Source organism: Propithecus coquereli, unplaced genomic scaffold, assembly GCF_000956105.1.
Source record: "Propithecus coquereli isolate 6110/MARCELLA unplaced genomic scaffold, Pcoq_1.0 Scaffold118, whole genome shotgun sequence".
NCBI lineage: Eukaryota > Metazoa > Chordata > Mammalia > Primates > Indriidae > Propithecus > Propithecus coquereli.
This window is the reverse complement of record NW_012135858.1, coordinates 4,619,329-4,642,290: the sequence shown is the minus strand read 5'-3', so window position 1 is coordinate 4,642,290 and position 22,962 is coordinate 4,619,329. Positions and strand designations below refer to the sequence as shown.

The 22,962-nt window shown below is 41.4% G+C and overlaps 1 protein-coding gene across 1 annotated transcript in view; it reads left to right on the top strand.

Moving 5' to 3' along the window:
- Window positions 1–22,962, top strand: part of LYPD6B (LY6/PLAUR domain containing 6B) — a 94,184-nt gene that overhangs the window by 7,087 nt on the left and 64,135 nt on the right. The window contains exon 2 of the mRNA XM_012659292.1: window positions 3,340–3,410. Within this exon, the coding sequence (XP_012514746.1) occupies window positions 3,406–3,410 (5 nt within the window). The 5' untranslated portion in view covers window positions 3,340–3,405. The remainder of the gene's footprint in view (window positions 1–3,339; window positions 3,411–22,962) is intronic.

Below are 22,962 nucleotides of genomic sequence, written 5' to 3'. Positions count from 1 at the left end.
TTGAGACAATCTTGCTCTGTTGCCTGGGCTAGAGTGCCATGGCATCAGCCTAGCTCATAACAACCTCAAACTCCTGGGCTCAGGCAATCCTACTGCCTCAGCCTCCTGAGTAGCTGGGACTACAGGCATGCACCACCATGCCCGGCTAATCTTTTTTATATATATATTTTTAGTTGTCCAGCCAATTTCTTTCTATTTTTAGTAGAGACAGGATCTCACTCTTGCTCAGGCTGGTCTTGAACTCCTGACCTTGAGCGATCCTCTAGCCTCAGCCTCCCAGAGTGCTAGAATTACAGGCCTGAGCCACCACGCCTGGCCCATTTCCTTTAAAAGATATATTTTCAGCTAACATATATCATTTACATGATTTCTTTAAAAGAAAAAAAAACTATTACCATTAAAATATTTTTATTCCTTCCACTTGGATATAATGTTGCCATCATTTGCTTCTTGCAAATCAGGATTGCGCCTTATTTTCCTTTTTATATCTAGTTATACCTACCATGTAATAAGCTTCTCTGGAATTGAACTACATTTTCCAGTTGGTTTTACAGAGATCTGGGTGTGGTATCTAGGGATGTTCCTTCAGATAGCATTTGAAATTTCCTGATAGGTCAGTCTTTAATTAGTAGAGCAAGTTATTTGGTTCAAGTTAGAGATTTAAATCATGGACTTCAGGGATACTTTCTGAAAATGGATTCCTCGTCCTAGTTCTAATCTCCGGTACCACATCTCCTTTCATATTATTGTGGAGCAGCTGCTGTAATTACATGAGAGAGTCTCACAAGGATAGAAAGTGGAGATAGAACTGGGTTTTATTTGGCATTAATTAAAGCAGTCTTTAGTGCTTTTGCCTCATCTGGATGGGGAGACTATTGAAAGAAATGTGTAAGGCACTCAGCATTTCCCAATGAATGGTGATAAGGGGGTCTTTGAATGGGAAACATTTCCTAAATTTTTCTCTTTTAAAAAATAACCTTTCAAAACATCTCAAAATTTCTTGGGGCAATTACAGAGGCTTTTGGATCAACAAAATAGCAACAGAGTACCTTGTAGAAGATTACGTATCTGTTCATGGCCCAGGTGCATAAGGACAGGCCAATGAAGAACATGTCACCTGCCTTTTATTTGCACTTAACAGACTGCTCTATTTTTAATCTTGCTTAGTGTTCTGATGTCCTTGATTGTGCACCAGAAGAAAACTTGATGAGAATTATGTAGTCCACCTGCCTTAATTTCACAAATGAGAGAAAGAGAGAACTTACCTGGAGAATCTCATCTCTTCTCCAATGAAAGAGGATAAGTAATCCCTGACTGGTTGAAGTGTGATGTTGAGTGGGTGAATAGCAAAGGGAATATGGGATCTGGGGAGTCAATTTCCTGCTTCCTAAAACTCAGCACATAGGACATATCTGTTAAACACAAAGAAGTCCTCTGCTGGTTACCTGCTGGGGACATGCAAGGCAAGAATGACCAAAATCCATATGTTTAGGAAGATTCCTGAAAAAGCCATCTCCTCCAGACTTCTAAGACCCTAATAAGAAAAAGGAAAAAAACAAAAAAACAAAAAACAAGAGCTGTAGCAGGTGAAATTACTTAGACTATAAATGATTTTTACAAGCTTGAGAATATACAAAATACAGCAAGAAGGATGTTTCTTGGGAGTATGGCCTGAAGGAATTAGGACAAGTGCCAGATGTGGGCTGCCCTCTGCGCTGACTTCCTACCCTGTACTTCCTTTAGGGAACCATATCTCAAACTCTCTATCTGAAAATCTTACCTTTGGGAAGGATGCAGTTAACTCCTTCATGCCAGGTATAAATGACTAATAAGGCTCCTGGGTTTTCTTTTCCTGGCCTTTAAGTGGAGATAATGGTCAAGTCAATGGAATGCAGCTCTTGTTGTGTAATAACAAGTGTATCTACTGGGTGGCAGAAGTTGCCTTTGAGGAAGGGGTGGGGAGTGCTGGGTGCTTTTTAGAGTTGTAATGCTTTTCCCGTGGTGCTGGCAGCATCAGCAGCTGTTGTGCTGGTGATGAAATAGATGAAACTCAGGGTGGACTTCATCCAGCTTTCTTGAAGGGGCTTTATATACAGAGCAGAGAACCTGTATAATTCATCTCTGTATCATTCCTTTTTAACTCAATGCCTGGTGCGAGGTAGGAGCTCTGTAAGTATTGGCTGTTGAGTGGATGTCAGCCCAGGACCCATCAACGGGGCCAGGGTACCTGGGAAGGAAGAAGAAAGAGACACACAGGCAGGTACCCAGCCTGGAAGGGCTGGGAAGTGGAACACTAACATTGTCCAACTCTTTCTTTTGCCATCTTCTCAGTTCTTCTTGATACCGATTTTCCTTTTGTGGAAAAAAGCGACTTTCTTGTTTCTCATTTTTTTTTTCTTCTTGCTCCCTGAGACTTCTGCTTCTGCAGACTCCGAGGCCCTCACCTTTGGTCTAAGAGCCTGGGTACTGCAGGCCTCTGCTCCAATTTAGTGAATGCGGGTCCTTCTTTCCTGTATGCCCCTGGGAGGCCAATTGGACCAGGACTCCAAGTGGCAGCTCTTCTCCCTCCACGTCTCAAGACAAGACCATGCCTTTCTCTGCCTTGGATTTACTCAGGACACAGCCATCAGGCTCTTGCTGAGGACAGTTTGTGCCGCTCCATTGAACTGTCCCCCAGCCCCTGCTACCGAAATGACAAATTTCTGGATGTATTCCATTTGTATTATTCTGGGGGAAAAAAATCTTTAAATGACTTTTGAAGGGTAAGAGAAAGGGAAAAGTCACTGTTTTAATTTGGACATCAGAGTGGTTTGGCTCAGGTCCTGTAGCCATACCATAATGAGTCTTTATTTAGGCAAACATCCACAGAGTAATTAATCAAGGGGGTCAGAAGTTACTCATCCATCTTAGGTACATGACAAGTTCTGTTTCATACCTGGAGGTAAAGTTCATGATGCTTGTTCACAATCAAAGATTTCTACACCTGAAAGAGGGTGTTAGGCCTGGTCCCACCGAGTGATAGCAGAGCTGGATTGAGTGATTCTCCGTGACTGGGGAGAGGAGTATGGACTGCATTCTTCTTCCCTGTTCCTGAAGACACTAAAAATTGGTATCTATTCCATCTATGTCCCATCAGATCTTTCTACTTGGGGACAAAAGGATGCTGTATAAAATATGGGTTTTTCTTATACCTGGTTTGTGGCTAGGGAAGATTATTGAGCCTAAGGACCTCTTTATGACTTGTCCCCAGCCTAAAACCTTCTACTTACTTAAAAGCCTTTTATCCCAAATGTCTACAATATCAGTCATAATGATACCTTTTCATGTTCATTTGTTTAGATATGCCACACTTCTGCCTGCCGTTGGCAACCCTCCTGGAGTAGGCCGCTCTTGTTAATCACGTGGATGTTGTGAGTATTATGTTCACAAGTGGATGTAGAGAAGGTATTTTGATTGAACTCTAAATCCTCACCACATGAGCTACTCAAGCTTAGCAAAAATATACTAAACAGTTGTGATCTGGAGTCTCATTAATCTCAGGGATTACGCCGCTTGTTCCTCGGTTAAGCACCATGGTTTCGGTATCTTCCTCTACTCATATCAGCTTTTTATGAAAGCTTTGGATGCGAAGCTATGCCTTAGAATGTTTGGGCATAAAGGTAGTTGTTGATCTTAATTTGCAATCATGAATTCATTTCATCTCATACGCTTTTATGTTATAGCTTCCTTAATGTCGTCAACATGAAAGTGCTTCAGACGGCTTTGAGTCCTAATCTTGTGGTTCTGTTCACTGAAGATAAGCAGCAATTTCTTGTTTTATTTTATTTTTCTGTGAGTCACTAACGGGTCTAAATAACCTCCTTAGTTTTACTGGCAGGACCAAGTGAAGAGAGAAAAGATGAGAAAGAAGGAGGAAAAAGAAACAAAGTAAGAAAGAATGAGCAAGTTTGAGAAAGATAAAGAGAAGGAAGAGAAGCCTTTGGTGATCTAGGCTGCTTACTACTTCAGGGCTGCAAATCTCCTGCATGATGATTTATGTGCCCAGAGTTGGGAAGGGTCCATCTTCAGGCCCCCTGAAGAAATTATACAGTGTGACAGTCACTTCTCTCCTACCTAAGTTTGATGATCAAAGGATGGGAAAGGGCCCAGGGTGACCAGAGAGCTGGAAATTCCTGAGTCTTAAGTCATGATGAGTGACACAGAAAATTTCCCAGCATAGGCCAAAGGACATCTGACCAGCAAAGTCTCGGAGAAAAGAGCTAAAAACAGAATGAGAGGCCAGAAAGAATTGATGATGAAAGTGCTTCTTTCAAAGAGAGAAACATTTCAGAAAAGTCTATAGAACCACAGAATCTTAGAGTAGACAGCATCCTCAGAAATTTTAGTCCCTCTGCTTTAGAGATGGGGAAACTGAGACCAAGACAGGGGAAGTGACATGCCCAAAGACACACAGTGAGGGGCTGAGTGAAGCCACGCATCATGAGTCCTTTCCCTACTGTTATGCTGCCTTTTTAAGAAACAGTCTTAGGCAAATCAGGGCTGTGTTACGTAGACTCAACTGAAATAGGGCAAATAAGAGTTTATTTTGTTGAATGCTCAAAGAAGAGCTGTGCCCAGAATGAAGTTTATTTTTTCTGGCCATGCCAGCCTCCCTCTGTGCAACAAATAGAAGCAACATTCTAGATGGAACCCAGGAAGCCTGGTACAGGCTAGCACTCAAAGAGTTCATGTGGAAATGAACTCATCTTCCATGTACCATGATTTGATTTCTGTTTGGGCAAAAGGAAAGGGACTTCGAAAAGCTACATAGGCTAATAACAAGTAGAACATGATCCCACATGTTCTTTCTCCAGGGAAGGGGTTAGGTGCAGCTTGAATTGCTCAATCCCTGGCAGCTCTGATGGGTGCTGGGGGAAACCCCACGCTTTGGCTGCCTCTCCTTTTCTGCAGATGGAAGTGAGCTCATTGGCAGCTATACACCGAGAGGGAGAAAGGCTTCGGAACTCTTTTAGAGCTGCTTAGCAAGGAGAGTTACTGCTAAAGACTGAGGATGACTTTTTTCTGTCTTACAAATGTGCAGTTTGCTAACTGCACTTGGCCCTGCCCTGTTAAATTAGCCTTCCACTCTCGGTAGCTTTTTGGAAGCATTTCTAGTGCTCTGCTTCGCTGCTCCTTGGCAGGCAGTTTAGCAGAACACTTGGGTAGCAAGTGCCAAGACAGAATACTGAGACTTAGAATTAAGTCTGCTCAGAGCTGCTTAGCTTCTGTGGACTGATGCTTTTATTTATCTACTTACTTAAAAAATTTTTTCTATAGTACGTTCCATTGTGGTGACAGACCCAGAGCAATTATGGATAAGTGACTGTACTGCTTATTTAGTTATATCCTACAGTTCTCTTTTTACTTGGTTCTAGATCCCTAGTGACTTCAAGTAGCTCACAGCTTCTCATTTCTATGCATATCTGTGTTCCTTCCTCTTTAGCCAGACTTAACAAGATTTAAAGGGTCCCACAGACTCATATTCAGGAAGATTACTATTTTTGGCTAGAGAGATTCTGAATGCAAAGTGGCCTTGGTGACCTGGGGCTGTGAGGTCATTTTGATGAAGTTCGTGAATGCCCATGTCATTGATAGTCCTTGGGTCTTAGTGTGTCCCCTGCCCTCCCTTGACTTATATGCTACAAAGAGAGGCAGTATAAATCTGTTTCATTGTAAGACCGTAACTAGACATTTCTGCTGATTTCTCCTCTTTTTTTCTTTATTTCAGAATATTATGGGAGTACAAACGCTTTGGTCACATAAATTGCACTGCCCGTGTCAAAGCTACAAGTGTGCCCATCCCCCAGACAGTGTGCACCACACTGTTAGGTATAAATTTGCCCATCCCCTCCTTCCCCTTCCCATCTGCCCAATCCCCAGTGAATGTTACTTCCATATATGCACATAAGTGTTTATCAGTTAGTACCAATTTAATGATCAGTACATGTGGTGTGTTTCCATTCTTGTGATACTTCACTTGGTTAAGAAACTTGTAGGGAACATTTTTGGTAACCGATTAGAGTGGGCAGCTTTCAAAGTGTCAGAACCACTGAGTCAAAATACGTTCAGATGTTGGTCTATAAGGTATGGTTCTAGACGTATTACTGCAGGATTAACAGAACTTCTTGGGGCATTTGCTTCAATTGGCTTTGACTTTTTGTAGGATGCTGCTCTTTACTAAAATCAGGGAGAAGAGGATATTGGGAAAATGTCCTTTCTACCTTCAGTGTGCTTTGGTTTCAATGTGGAGATGCAAGGATGGAATGTGAGTGAGCTAAAAGAGTGAAATAATTTTAAAAAACCACATTCATTCAGCAAATATTTATTGAATGCCTCCTTGGGGCCAGATGTTGGAGATACAGTAGTGAACAAAACATAATCCCCGCTCTCTGGGGCATATGTTCTATTAAGGGAAGAGGAAAAACAAACTTGCAAATATGTTTCTGGTGGTGACAAGTGCTATGCAAAAATAAATAAATGGAGGAAGGAAAATAAGAAAGAAAAAAAGGAAGGAAGGACGGACAGATGGATGGACTAGCAAAACAAGCAAGCAGAGAAGGGGGCTAGGGAAAGCTGGGGGCGCTATTCTGTGAAGTGTGGTCAGGAAAGGCCTTTCCCATAAGGGGGCATTTGAGCAGATGTGAAGGAAGGAGGGGAGGGTCCTGTGGCTCTCAGCTGGAGAAGGAGTGGGCAGAGGGCACCGTGAGGATGGAATTGGCTTCTCCTTGCAGCCCTTCCCTGAAGGTATATCTTGCTACCCTCACTGATTCTGATTTATCCGTTGGATATTATCATTTTTACTGTAGTTTTATGAAGTAGCTACTATTAAATGAGAATTATGCATAGAATATACTTTATGAAAGCATTTTTTGTTATTCTTGGTAAGCACCAAATTCATCATATTTCTATTATGTGGAAGTCTGCTTTTTTCCAAAGCCATAGAAAAGACTCCAACCTACCAAACTCTTTATTGCTTCTGAGGTATTTGTAGGCACAGAAAGCTATTCCTTGGGGGATGAGAATGCTTACATAAATGTGGAGTTGTTTTACTGTCCCTGCAATTCAGATCACTAGAGAGTATTCGTCTGAAATAAAAGCAGGTTTGCTTGGGAATAGATTTGAATCAGTGATATAACTTGAAGTTATGCCAGCAACCCCATTCTCTCACAGTATATGATGTGCTGGAGGGAAAAGTTGGTATAGGAGGAGGCAAAGGAATGCATTGACTTCGCACTAGCCAAATCTGGAAGCAAGCCAGCACCCGTCTTGAAACCATATAGTCAGTCTGGGTTGTCAATCACTATCTGCCAGCTCAGAGCCGCTTGATTGAGATCTTTGGGGTTGGCATGCTGGAATAAACTGTAGTGAAGCAGACAAGGTTAAGAATATACTAAATTAATAAAATATTTTAATGTTTCTAAACCAAAGTTATTTTGGAATCATGGAAAATATTCATAGCGACCATCCACTCTTCAAAGATTACTCCCAGTGGAGTCTGATTTTCCCAGGGTGCCTTTGTAATGCCCTTTGTAAGCTATTTTTTTTTGTAAATTCTGAGAGTTTCTTTTGGTTAAAGGATATTGTTTTATGAGTTTTCTGTGTATATTTACATATGTGTATGTGTGAATAAATAAATACGTATTTTTTCCCGGAACTGTTTCTATGGAGGCCCAAAACATTTTTAAGGCAAGAATTAAGAAACATCAGAAATCAAATGAGAGATAATTTACTAAAAACCAGAGTTGATATCTCATGTCACTTTAAGGGGACACCCTCCTTGGTTCTCCCTCCCACCCCTCCCCACCCCAGGCTGAGGGAGGTGCCCTTCCTCTGAGCTCCCAGGGTATCGTATGTATGCCTCTATCATAGTAGTAGCTACCTGCTAATTCAGTATTTTTCCATGGGTTTCTGGAAGGCTGACATTTGTACTTGGACTTAAAATCACCAGCAGGGCCGGGTGCAGTGGCTCACGCCTGTAATCCTAGCACTCTGGGAGGCCGAGGCGGGCGGATTGTTTGAGCTTAGGAGTTCGAGACCAGCCTGAGCAAGAGTGAGACCCCGTCTCTACTAAAAATAGAAAGAAATTAATCGGACAACTAAAAATATATAGAAAAAAATTAGCTGGGCACGGTGGCGCATGCCTGTAGTCCCAGCTACTCAGAAGGCTGAGGCAGTAGGATCACTTGAGCCCAGGCGTTTGAGGTTGCTGTGAGCTAGGCTAACGCCACGGCACTCACTCTAGCCAGGGCAACAGAGTGAGACTCTGTCTCAAAAAATCACCAGCAGTCTGCATGGTGCCTGACGTGCAATAGAGGTTCCATTTATGTTTACTGAATCAATAGACGAATGAATGAGTTGTTAACATTTATGTCTGATTCAGAACTTCCTGGTAACCAAAGCAAAAAATGTATTGGTTTCACAGTTTTCATATGCGTATAAGCCTAAACAGACTATTACTTCAGAAGATACATTTTTCCTCCTCTTGGTGCTAAGTTCCTGAAAGTATTTATCTGATGAAACATGGTATAAAGGCAATGAGTTTTATAGGAAATGTTATTTTCAACACTTCATAAGCTATCCCTGTCCTAGACTAAATGGCTTTTGGTAGAAACGTACAGCTGGAGGCAACTGCAGCGGGGGGAGATTCTGGGTCTTCATTAGCTTCTTGTTTCACTGTTGGAACATCTTCCCCAGGTGGCAATGGGTCCACGAGATGCCTTATTTTATGCCACTGGATTTTATTTTCTGGATTGCAGCTATCTGATAGATCTTCTACCGGAAGATTTCATTGTGCTCACAGACTGAGGCACTAGGTGAAGTGTAAGAATTAAGAAGAAACATCCAATGGAAAACAACTCGTGAGGGTGTGGCAGTCAACTGAAGACTCGCAGCGTGCCTTAGCAGGGTATGGCTCCTCCAAATCCCGCAGAAACATTCGCCCTTGCTGACCGAGAGGCTTTATGGGAAAATAATTATTTTGTGAAGACAAATGTGAATACAGGTGAAAATAAGCTAATGAATATCTGCTTAATTAAAAAATATTTTTAAACCAGCTTCTTCTGTGAAGGGGGAACAGTGCTAAGAAGCACAAAGATACAGTTGCCGAGGGAAAGAAGATTGATTGATTCTTGCTGCGTATGTGCGGGCTGAGATAAGGAAAGAGGACAGAGAGGAAAATTAAAAATCCTTTGATCCAGCAAGAATAATTTTTCATTTAAATGTTTTTGATGGATGCATTTTCTTTTGCTTTGCATAATAAATTAGTAGAGAAAAGCAGTAAGTAGTATAGTTGTGTTCTGAATCCCAAGGCAGGCTAGGGAGAGAGTGAAGGAAACAGATGTTTGTTGAGCATCTACTATTTTCTAGGCATCTTGTAATGAGTGTTAGATAATTTTCTTTTTCCTGAATTCTTATGGTAATCCAGCGAGTCAAAGAGAAGGAAACTGGATTAGTGAGGTTAAGTACATTGTAAAGATCATGCAGTTAGTGTATATACCAAAGCCAGGGTTGAAACCATGTAAGTGTGTTCCAGTGCTCACTGTGCTATTATTTTATTTTTAAGATACTCCACTGGCTTCCTGTTTGCAGGGGACCCACAGGAGCTTTTGCAGGGGATTCGTTCAAGGGCACATCTGGCATTATATAAACCGGAAAATATATATCTCCCAAATATATGTATGTCTCTATTTAAAAAATATGTAGCCATTTTGGGATTTACCAATTAAGAATTTATTTTAAAACATTATGTCTAAAATATAAACTCAACAAGAGCAGAGATTTTTGTATATTTTGTGTGATGTAACTCTTGTGCTTAGAACCAAGCTCAGCATAACAGATGCTTGATAAATATTTTTGCATATAAGAATGAAATATTCATTGTGGTTCTTAAATATGCCATGGTTTGTTTAATCAAATTTCTATTAATAGGCATTTAGATTGTTCTCTTTTTTTTCCATAAACACGTATATACTGCAAATAAATCCCCATACATACATCTTTGTAGTTTATAAAGATATATTCTTTATTTCATCATAATAGATAACTGGATGTGAATTTGCTGGATCAAAGGAATACATATTTAAAATTTTAATAAAATCTTTCTGGGACAGTTTGACACAATGTTTCAATGACACTACCTCTAATACCATGTAAAATTATCTGTTTCACCTCAACCTGGCTGACGCTAGGAGTTAATCTTCTCACACTTTATAAAGTATCATTAAATTCCAAAATTCAGAACGCTTATTGCTTCCTCTAAGTTTCTATTTATTTTGCTTAGAAGGTAGGACAATACATCGTGGCTTCTCTCCTTCTGGGTTGAAGGAGTATGTGTGATGATATTATTGAATGAAATTAGTATGTTTAAACTCAAATTACGTTCTCTCTTCCACTGTCTGCACCCCTGTTTGAATATGTGGATTCAGTCTCTTGTCATTGGTAAATATATGCCTAGGGAGGAAAAATAAGTCTAGAATTAGTTGCACATAATTAGCAAGTGGAATTTGACCACTTGCTGAGAAACCGTGGATGCATTGCTAAACCAAATTTACCCTCTGTGGGAGTTACCTGCCATTAGGAATGTGCGATCTCTTGTTGCAGGCCCAACCAGTCAGTTCGGGTGCATGCGGCTCCATGGTATGTTCACGTTGGCTGTTAAGGATGCAGAGAAGAAGATACTCACCTTGATCTTTGTCACATAAGCATATGTGGATGGGAAATCCATCCGTGACCAGCAGATCTTTCCAGCTAGCAAATAAAGCAGTGAACATGGGCTTTTGCATGGGTTTCAGCAAAGGATTTTAAGAATGCACAGAAGCGTGTGCTCAACGTTCTCCAAAAGAATGTTAGCAACACTGTATTTTCTAAAGCAGTGTACATATGAAAGTCGTGTAAACTAGTATGTTCCTCTTTTTGCTTTGGTTACCAGGAAGTTCAGAACCAGATGTAAATCTTAATAACTCACTCATTCATTTATTCAATAAACATACATGGAAACCTTATTACACATAAGCACCCTGAAAAGTGCTGGCAATTCTGAACTCAAGGATACAGTGTCAGCCTTTCCAGTGAAGTGGTTCGAGTTCCAACTCAGGAAGGAATGGTTTATTGCCTCCCGGAGCCCCTGGCTTTGGATGCCTGCCCTGGAAGGGGAGAGCCCAGCTTTTCCCATGGAACATAACCCGTTCTCCACTAAACTGATTAGCACTGGAAAGTAGGCAGCTCATTTTCCTCTCAGGTGTAGACAAAGGCTGCTGTTGTCCAAGGGCGAAGGGCCTTTGGTGATTTGATTAGCACACAGCCTGGCCCGTGCTGATTTTCAGATGGAGACCATCAGATCTAATCTGACGCTTCATTAGGTTGACACTCTTCCTGCCCCCTGTCGTAATAATGTCACTGGAGCACTTAATAATTTTAGGTAAATGCTGTAAGCATACACTTCAGAGGTAACCCAGGGTCAGTGGTGACAGATGCTCGAAAAGGCAATTCTTTTCTCATTCCCTGCACTGTTCAAAATATAACAAGCAGAGAGGTATAATAATTGGGTAAGTTTAAGTGTAAGAGGAGCAGAACTTGCTGCAGTATAACTATGCTTTTAATCTCTCATTCGAATTTGCAGTTTTTTAAGATCAAGGTGGCAATGAAATAAATTGGATGATCGCCATGGACTTGAAGAGAGCTCATTTATTCCAGAGAAGAGAAGGCAGAGAAGGGTCCTTAAGTAATTGGAGATATCTAATATGGACTGTATTTATGAACTCCTCTCGCCTTCCAGTGAAAATGGGAGACATATATGTAAGTCTTATATTGATTCAAGGAGAAATTAGGTTAGAGTATAAGAACTTCCTAGAGACTGGAAAAGCCCATGGGTGGGAAGCAGAGAAGAGTCCCCTCTTTCTTTCCTTTTTGTCCTTTCTTTTCTTCCTTTCTGTTCCTTCTTTCCCTTCTTTCTTTCTCTTTCTCGCTTTCTTCTTTTCTGTCTTTTAATAGTAGGCAGTTATTTTCTTTACCGGAATTGGATTCCAGAAGTGGTTTATTGGGCTGACACCAGGCTGCATGCAAATTCACAAAAGTATATAACCTGCTCTCAGAGGACCATGTGGGTGTGGGCAGGAATTAGACAGGTAGTTCTGTGTTTACAGGGTGACAGGCCATGGTGGGGAAGGGCTGGGGACAGTGGAGCATTTGGCCTGCTGCCCACACCTAACGCCATCTTCTCTCGGAGTCGGAGCTGGGGAGGCTAAGGTGATGGGTGAGCTTGTGACTCGGTACTTAGTGGGATGTGGGGCTCCCTTAAAGAACCAAAGCATGGGGAGAACCTTCAGGGCAGAACTGTTCGGAAGTGGCAAGGTGATGAGACTTCTTTCTGTCCCTGTCATTCTCTGACATAGGCAAGTGCCATTTCTCTGATAAGTGAGGCCCAGGGAAGGCGAATGGGAGAATTCCAATAGGGAGCTGAATTTGACAGGAGTCAGGGGTGTCCAGCCAGGGGATGGGCAGCTGAATGCTTGACCCTCAGAGACTTGGCCGGATCTGGCTCACACATGCCGGGCCATGAGGGCCAGTGTCCTTCCCATATTCTTAGATTCAAATAACTTCTTTAAACTCATCCTTGCTTTGAGAATTCTTGTACTTCTGTAGCATTGGTGTTTTATTCCCCAAGCTGTCTGAAAAAAGGTTTTCCTTTACTTTTAGGGTTGAGTGACCAAGAAAATAAATGACATTTCTGAACCAGTAGCATGTCAGCCTGGTGAATTTCAACGAAACCCAGCATCATGGTACAAATCCTTTCTCCATCCTTGAGTTTCCTCTTTTTCCAGAAAGAACTTTTCTCCGTTTGTCCTATCTTTGATCATTAGCTAGGCATAAAAGATGAGAGAAAGCTGCAGTTTGCAAAAATAAACACTTTAGGAAGGGTTTGGCCAAAACATAAAGAAAACTATGCTCTAGAATTCCCATCTGCAAAATTTATTTTATTTATGGGGAAAATATTTATTTAGTACCTACGATGTGCTACTAGGTACTAGTAGATAGCAGTAAACAAAGTCCCTCTCCTCATGGGGCTTATCTTCTAATGTGGCAGCCCAACATACAAGCATAAAGATCATGTCAGGTAGTGGTGAGTGATGAAAAAAGAAATAAAACAGGATAAGGAGATAGATTGGGAGGGTAATACTGCTCTAGATAAGCTGGCCAGGGCCGGCCTTTCTGACTAAGTGACATTTGGGCAGAGAACTGAGTGAATCCAGGGAGTAAGCCATGTGACTGGGTGGGAGCATTCCAGGAAACAGGAACAGTGCATGCAAAGGTCCTGAGGCAGAGCCAGAACATGCTTGGTGTGTCCAGATGGGGTAGGGGAGGGAGAGAGAGCAGAGAGGTAGTCATGGTTTGTCAAGTTGGTCTGCCGCAAAGGGAAACAGTCTTTCATTTGTTCGTACTGTTCCCCGCCCTGCCATTTTGACTGAGCACCTTTACATATACCAGTTCGATAATGAACCTCCTGAAAACCTTATTGAACATGTTTGCAGGTTTAAGTGTTTAGACATGTTAGCCCTGACAATTCATAAATAAAGGAATTTAAAGGGAATGTGGAAAGGAATTTGGAATATCTGCAATAAGTTTATTAGGCTTAGCACTACAGACTTCATTTTATTTAGAGTGTATATTTTAAGTGAACAAATAAAATGATTAAGAGCTTTTGCCTATTTATTATTTGAATAGTAATACGTGAACATGGTAAAAATACAAATATTGCAAAAAGATATTTTGTGAAAGTAAGTCTTGCCTGTCTCCCAATACTTCTTTCTGGAAGAACTACTGTTAGCAGATTCTTGGGTATATATCTGGAATGTAGATACCCTTCTCCTTATAAAAATTAGGATTATGACTATACACATTGTTCTGCATCTCGCAGATCTTGGAGCTCTTCCATATAGGTAAACATGGAGTTGCATCATTGTTGTTAATATTCAACTATGTGAGAAGACCACAATTTAATCATCCCCACATTGATGGACATTAAGGTTTTTGTATTTTTTGCTATAACAATCAACACTGTGATGAATATCTTTGTGCATTCTTATTTTTGTACATTTTTTAAATGTATCCACAGGAAAAATTCCTGGAAATAGACTGAAAGCAAAGGGAAAATGTATATTTAAAATTTTGATATTCTATCAATTTACTACCCTCCATAGCCAAGAGTCCCATTTTCTTACATCCTCACCAACACAGTGTGTTACTGTTATTTTGTATTTGCAAGGTAATTGAAAAATGCTATTTCATTGTAGTTTAATTTGCATTTCTCTCTGAGTGAAGTTGAATTTAGAGATAAACGATATTGTATTTTGGTCAAGGAATGTTGCCTATGTGACCCCTGGTTCTTTGAAATCCTTGAAAACCTAGTACATGGTCAATTTTATAAATATTCCTGTGTGCTTTAAAAAAATATGAATTCTGTTCATAGGGAATAGGGTTTTATGAATATTTTTAGATTAATCTTGCTGGTCAAGTTATTCACATCGTTGCCCTCCTCATTCTTACCTACGTCTTTTCTCAGACCACTTCTCTCCGAAGAGAACATCTCCCATTCTGATTGTGCAGTTTTCTGTTTGTCCTTATAGTTGTCTGTTTTCGCTTTATGGTTTTGTAGGCTATGTTTTTTAGGGACATTGAAGTTATTTCTTGTTGGCATATTGTGAGCATGAATTGTTACTTTTTGTCTCTGTTATTAGCATTGCTACACTAGCTTTTTTTTTTTTTTAAATTTGGTGTATCTTTTTCATTTACTTTATTCTTTATGTATCTTGTATCATTTTGTTCTGTTCTAGAAGTGTCATTTGAAAATCATGTCTCAATGAATCATATTTGTAAACCCATTCAGCATTTTGTCTGCTAAGTTAATTTAATATGTCCGTAGCTTCTGAATTACTGATATATTTGAATTTATTTCTGCCATGTTATTTTGTACTTGTTATATATTAATAAAATCTTTCTTCTTTTCTTTTTTTTTTTTTTGCAATGACAAAAATTTCCTGCCTTCCTTTAGATTATCAAGTTTTCCTTTGTCCTCCCCCATCCCATACCTAACTGGAAGCTGCATTGGTTTCCTAGGGCAGCTGTAACAAAGTAATACAAGCTGGGTGGCTTAGAACAACAGAAATTTATCTTCTCATGGTTCTGGGGGCTAAAAGTCTGAAATCAAGGTTTTGGCAGGGCTATGCTTCCTCTAAAACATGTAGAGAAATTTCTCTTTGCCTCTTTCTAGCATCTGGTGGTTTGCTGGCGATCTTTGGCATTCCTTGGTCTGCAGCCGCGTAACTCCATTCTTGTCTGAACAGTGAGTTACTTGCTGCTGGAGGGAGAGAAAATGGTACTGATCTGGAATTCTCACATCTGTACTGTGCTGTGACAATTAACTGATACCTTAACATCCAGACTCTGTCTGCTATAGCTCACCTTAGGGGCTCCTGTCTGTGCAACCCTGCTGTATATTAGAAACTTCTGGTCAGCTTTTTAAAAAATACTGGTATTCTGGCCATGTTCACCCAAGACCAGTTGAATTAGAATGTCTTTTTTTTAGAGGCAGGGTCTTGCTGTGTTGCCCAGGTTGGCCTCCTAGACTCAAGTGATCCTCCCACCTCAGCCTCTCAAGTAGCTGGGATTACAGGTACACACCACTGTGCCTGGCTTTCTGCCTTCTTTTGGACTAATTAAATATTTTTTAATCTACTTTTTTCTTCTCTACCTCTTTTATAAGCTACATATCTTAATTATATTCTTTAGGGACTATACGTATTTTTAAAAATTAATAAACCTTTTACTTTAGAACAATTATAGATGTATGGAAAAGTCAAAAAGATAGTACAGAGAGTTCCTACATACCTTGCATCTAGTTTCTGCTATTAACATCTTACATTGTGTGGTACATTGGTCACAGTTAATGAGCCAATAATGATACATTATTATTAGCTAATATCGGTGTTTATTCAGATTTCCTTAGTTTTTCCCTACTGTCCTTTATCTGTCCCAGGGTCCCACCTAGGATACCACATTACATTTATGGACTCCAATTTTTTCTTATATTCATAAATCCATTTATTTCCCAGCAAAGTTTAACTTAATTGTTAGCTTTCTGTTGTATAAGACAAGAATATTAACACACTTTAATTCCCCTTTGTTTTTGCATCCCAACTTCTTGGCTGGCAGTATGTAAATTTTGGTGCCAACTTGTTTTTAGGACTATACATGCTGACGGGTTTATGATGGGGGCAAGGACCCTCAGAAATGGCAGTTCTTGGTCTCCCTGTGCCGAGGATATGAGTGAAAAGAAAACTACATGTCTAATACCACCAAGTTTTGGCTATATTATTTCAAAAGTTAGAAATTTGTGTTCTAAAACTGCAAAATGATGCATAAAAAGAATCACTCCAACCTTACCCCAAAAGAATGGCAAAGGAAATTAACTATCAGTGACAATAACTTGTCTCTTCAATCTCAGCAGTTCTGGACCCAGATCTTGCTTTCCAGTTGTCTCTTTTGAGGCGCATAAAGACAGAATCATCAGGAGATGCAGTAAATAACCCCCACAGAGTTTAATTGTTTTTTAAATTGCAATTATAACTAATTAAATGCTAAGATGTGAACAGCTGCACAAGAATATTTAACAGATTTCTTGGCGTCATCCCCACTTTTGATAATACTCTTAAAAGGCTAGCTTATGGAAATACATAGTGAGTGGTTATTTTATGTTTTCACATCAGAAGCTGAAAAAACAACCTGAAAATTGGCAAAGAAAGAATTCCCTGGTTTTTCTAAGCCACTCATTTTAGGTCACTGCAGTCTGCGGACAGCTGCAACACACAGCATAACTGGATGCCTAAGAGTGGTCAGCGGGCCCTGCAAGATGGGGTGAGGTCAGTTCAAACTGGGTGATTAGGGAGTCTTGGTGGGGGATCCTTCCATTCAGCACACAGAGATTAAGCTTTGACTGTATACCCGTCACTGTGTTAGAACTGGGAACCCAGGGTGAAATAAGTTATGACTTCTGCCCGAGGGCCAAAGCCAGCCTGCCGCCTGTTTCTGTAGGGCCCTTGAGCTAAGGATGATTTTACAAAGCAGAGAAGAAACATGGTTGGGCTTTGGGTCTACTGTCACTGCTTTGTTTTTGGAATTTATGGCCAAAATGGAGCCCTTATCCCTATCTGTCCCTTTAGATAAAGGACTAATATTTTAAGGGTTAGAGCTGCAGCATACTCATGGGGCTATCTCAACAAAGAGGAGGCACAGCTAAGTCTAATGGGGGCAATCAGAGAGTCACTCCCAAAAGGGGAGATACTATAGGAACAAACATCTAATCCTCTTCCACTTGATATGCCGTTAAATACACCAACTTTCATGTTGTGCATTCCTGATTTTTATTTTCTTTTAACATTTAGTTCTTTCAGCTGTTCCTTATAAAACGTGATGTCAGCTGCTCTACTTGTCATTGTCCATTAATTGTGTTCTTCTTTGTCTGCTTTTCTAAAGCAGGGTTTCTTGACGTGAAATTTGTGGATGAGGCTCCAGGGGTTCTGCGAATTCCCTGAACTGAAAGTGAACAGATGCATATGTGCGTTTTTCTGGGAAGGGGGGTTCATGGCTTTAATCAGATTCTTTAAGAGGTCCATCATTTGAAAAATTTGAGAGAGACAGTTTTAAAGTGGATTTCTCAAAAATTAAAATCAGTACCACTGATGGCAGGTGCTGACTAATACAGGATTAAGCAGTGGGATTATGAATTCCCTTCTGATAGTCCACGCCATATTTTCAGTAGCTTTGTTCATTCATTGGACATTCCGTGAGCAGATTCTCTCAAAGTACTGTACTGTGTGCTTGAGCTATGGGTGCAGTTGCTCTCTTTGGGGGACACACACAATGTCAGAGGATATCTGCTTGGATGCTCAAGAGAGCAGGGTCTGAGGGAAAGATTAAGGTGCTAGCAATTTATTTGGAAGATACAAGCCCAGGGTGGTGAGGGTGAGGGAAAAGAGAAGTGGGACAAGGGAAGATGCCGTACAACGCATTGGGATGTTCTACCATGCTAACTGACACCTTCTGGCAAGCCTGAAGAACCACATCTGTCTCTTCTGCAGGAGCGTCCCAAGGAGGGGCCACGCCTGAAACAACCCACAGGAGAGAGAAAGGGAGATAGACTTATCTGCCAGCCTCCCTCCATCTCCCTTTCCAGGTTGGTAAAGCTTTGTCCCATGAGGAGCTAATGCTACCTCACTTTGAGTTGGCATCCTCTGCCCCTCGGGTACTGGCCAGGAAGCTCCAGGGTTGGTATTCTGGTCAATCCGAAAGTAGAGGGGTGACTCAGAGAATGTGGGGGTGCCAATCAAAAAAAAGAGAAATAAAGGCACTGCCTTAAGAAATCTGAGACGGTGTACAAGGTCTGTTTCTAGTAGTAGGGGAGGCAGCCCTCTGAAGAAACCGGTCACGATGTGAGGCCAGGAACTTCTGGGCAGAGGAAACTGATGACCAAAGGTGAAAATGTGAGAGGGTAGGGTGTGCAGACTCCGGAGGGGAAGAAGACAGTCTTGTTGGGACTGTGTTTTCATCCTTCCCTCTGTGCATCCATCTGATAGTTATTAAGCCTCTATTCTGTGCCAGTGGTGATACAGTTAGTGACCAAAACAGTCATGGTCCCTTCCTTCGCAGAGCTTAAAATCCAAGGTGGGAGACAGATGTTAATCCCAAAAGCACACGACCAAGTGTAAAATTGCAGCTGTGTGAAGTGCTCACAGGAGAATGAAGAGTAGACGACGTACGGGAGCCTTTATTAGATGGAGTTAAACATGGTGAGGGAGGTCAGGGAAGGCTTTCCAGGCAGTGTGGCTCGGGAGCTGAGATAGGACGGCTGTGTGAGGGAAGAGCAAGAAAAAGGGAGGAAGGGGCCCTCCAGGTTGGAGACACTGTGTCCAAAGGCTCTGCGGTAGGATGGAGCGTGGCAAGTGTGAACCTCAGAAAGAAGAAGGCCAGTGTGGCCAGAGCTGATAGAACACGTGGGAGAATGGCAGGAGGTGGGCAGCAGGGCTGGGCCATGACAGGCTGTGTGAAAGGATTCGCCCTTTTCTGAAGAGAGTTGGGAATCTTTGGGGGGCATTTACATAGAGAAGCGTTATAATCAGGTTAGAGATACTTAATAAGACCCAGACAAGGGGACACTGAGATATTGAAGACTCTCTCGCCTTTAGACAGTCTTGCCTGAATTATGAATGTTGGGGCCATGCTTGGGAAACCCCAAATATTAACAAGCCCAAGATGTGTGAAGGAAAAGCAACTCCAGGAAAATCGCTGTAGGAACAAACAATAGGCATTAGAGACTGTGGGGCTGGTAGCTGTGGAGTTAGAAGACTCTCATCCTTATCTGCTGGAATATTTTTCAAACATTGTAGAGCTTGTTCTAGAATAGTACTTTTTTTTCCCCTAGCAACACTGGCAGGTAGAGCAAGAAGCTCGAGGTGCACACATGGAAAGTTCTAGAACTGAACCCAGAATCCAGGCCCCTCCTGAGGCCTCCTGCCTGCAGTGGGATTGCTGGTGACAATCAGGGGAAGGGCTCCTCCCACACGGCCCTGTTCTGAGACTCAGGGTGGGAGATGCATCATTCCAGGTTCTCAGTGTGTCCCCCAGAGCATTGGCTCAAGTTCTCTTTGAGCGTTTCTGTGCCCACGGCCCCAGTGCCTACACTGTGTCTAGGTTTGGGGACAGTTGTGTGGCCAAAAACTCTACGCATCCAAGACAAAACAAAAAACAAGGCAGAAACCCCATGGGGAAGCAATCTGAGAAAGAGCTATTGTCAATCCAACTACCGAATCACCTCTGGCTTGTGATAAACAGAATGATCCAAGTCATTAACCCAAGAGAAGGCATCTCTGAAGGGCAGGTTTTTCTGCCTCTTGAAAAGCTTGAAAAGGAATTTAAATTAATTCTCATTTGACAGGAATTTATTTATGTATTATGATTACCTCTCGTCAGAGAAAATTGCGTGATGCTTTCGTGTGACTGCAGGAAGCTTCAGGATTGAGTAGGGCAGGCTTGACTGATTACAAATTTATGCACATGAGCTACTGTGTGTGTGTGTGTGTGTGTGTGTGTGTGTGTGTGTGTGTGTAGTCAGAGATGGTTGTGGTCACACCTTCTGTGCTCTGAGTGGTTCCGATTCTTCTTGCTGTCAGGATATTTCAAGATGGCTGCAGAAGTAGATCTCTCTGGACCCACTGGCCTATAATCCAATACACAAGAAATAATAGGAAAATATCTACATGAAAGACTCTGGTGCCTCCGTTTTCTGGAGTGCTCTGCGTCTTCCTTTCTGAGGGGAGCAGCTGCCTGTGAAGATGGCTTTAGCATGTCAAATCTTGGATATTTCTTCTAAAAGCTTTTAGGGGAACCCTTGCATAGTAATTCTAAGGTGTGTTATGTCTTCTTGGGGCAAAGAAATGTAGGACTTCCCCGTTGGATTCAGACAAATCAGAGGCATTTAGAAAAGAGTCATAAAAAAGTGATTAAGGGCTGGAAGGAGTCACTGAAAAGAGATTAAAGGAGTGAAATTCAGATCTTTGCCCAACTATAGATGTGGGAGGCGCAGAGGGCAGAAGACTCTGAGGACGATAAAATGTTAGGAGGGGAAGAGGGGCTGTTGAAAGGCTCCCAACCTCTTTTTGAGTCATAAACCTTTTGCAAATCCAGTAATAGCTCCGAACGCTCTCCTTAGAAGAACATCCAGGCTCGCAGGCTCGTGGCCTGCCTCTTTCTCCTTGTCTCGCCATAGTCTCCAGACATGTGGTGTTACCGTACGAGTCCAAAATGGCCGGCTGTTTTGATTTTTCAAGAGCAGTTAGAAATATAGATATTTATTGAATTTTTCCATAAAAAAAACTGTTGACCAAATTAAAAACCTCTCTGGGCCATTTTAGCCTTCAGATTGCCAGCTTGCTTCCTCTTGTTTAAAGAAATGCTGAGAAAGGCTGATTCCAGGGCTAACGTGTATAAAAAGAGTGCTTGGCCAACCTGCATAGAGTAGGATTATGGGATGGTGGACAAACACGCGTGCTGCTGACCTCTACAGCCTGCAGTCTTCCTGAGCAAACAGCGGCCACATTGCCAAACCAAATGTATCGTTAGAAATGGTGATAAGTGCTGTAGAGAGTAGAGTACTGTATGAGAGAGTACAGGGCAACGAATGTGAGGGGAAAAGGTCATGGGAGGACCTCTGAGAAAGTGGTTGAAACTGAGACCTGAAGGGTGTGTAGCACGTGGATGGGGGAGGGGCAAGGAAGAGCATTGCAGGTGTTCAGAGTTAGGCAGGAACGACCAGAGATCTAGAAGGAACTTGAAAAGTTATGTGTCCTCACATACGGTTTTCTTCATTTTATAGGTAAACACAAAGGCAAAACCAAAAAAACTAAGGTCTAGAAAGTAAGGCGTCCAAGAATTAATTCTGTGGGTGATTTTCATAAAGCTGTTTTTCTCATTCTGAGTTCACTGAACATAAATTAGTCTCCTCTTGCACTCAGTTCAGCTCCTACACACACACACACACACACACACACAAACATACATGTCTGTGTGCTACATCTGCACCGTAATGGCTGGCCCTGTTCATCTTAGTTGCTTTTTCATTCAGTTTACATTTTTTAAATCACTGCTGAATGCAAATCCCTGTCGGAGGTGCAAAGGAAATACCTGCCTTTGACGAGTTTATATTCTAAGAGGCCAGGGAAGACTTCCATATAAGGAACTAGGACGTATTATATGCACTGTGTCAATGGAAAAGAAGCCAAACTGTATAAGATAATTTAAAGAGGTTTATTCTGAGCCAAATTTGAGGACCCTGACCCGGAGCCACACCCAAGAACCCTTGAGCAGGTGGACTCGCTGTGGTTGGGTTACAGTTTGGTTTTATACATTTCAGGGAGACAGGGGTTACAGGTAAAGTCATAAATCAATACATGGAATGCACACATTGGTTTGGCCTGAAAAGGTGGGCCATCTTGAAGTAGGGGGCTTACAGGTTATAGGAGGGTTTAAAGATTCTTTGACTTGTAATTGGTTAAAAAAGAAGCTTTTGTCTAAAGGCTTGGAATGTTTTAAGATAAGTCTGTTAATCAGGAACAAGCTACCAGACTTATATTTGTTGTATAAATTGAGGACCTGCAGGTTTGTCTTGCATAGCCTTAGGCCTGTCAATGAGTTACAAAGGATATGTACAAGAAGAGTGGGAGGTGTGATGAGGTATGTCTGACCTACCTCTGTTGGCTGGCAACTCTGTTTTAGGGTATCCTCTTGGCCAGGAGGGGGTCCATTCAGTCAGGTGGGATGGGAGAGCCTTAAGATTTTATTTTAGTTCACAATTGTAAAGTGGGTTCCTCAATTAAATTCTTTTCTCACCCCCAAACTTGCTTCACTCTCCAGATATATAGGGTGTCCCAAAAGTTTCCATGCAAAAGAAAAATTTTATAATGAATATTTTGTAAATAAAGGTACATTTAGCTATAATTTCCCATTTTCCTATGTATGGCGGCTTTTACGACACCTTGTATAACCTCCCCTACTCCTGATTATATGAAAACATCTTGAACTTTCCTTCCTATCACTAGATCCTCAGTAAGTATCTATGAGTCAATCCTTCCTCTTTCTTTTTCTTCATGCAGCCTCTGACAGGTTTATAATGAGGGCCTTTTGATTTCTCTCCCTAGTACTGTTCCATAGATACTTCTCTGTTGCTTTGGGTATTGATCTCTGCATTTCTAAATAATGTGCATACACCACTTTTTCTTGTCTCACCAGGTTTAGATGTTATCTATGACTTTTTGTTATACCAGAAGACTAGTTAAATTGATAGTAACTGTTCACATTATTATAATCATGCAATGTTGT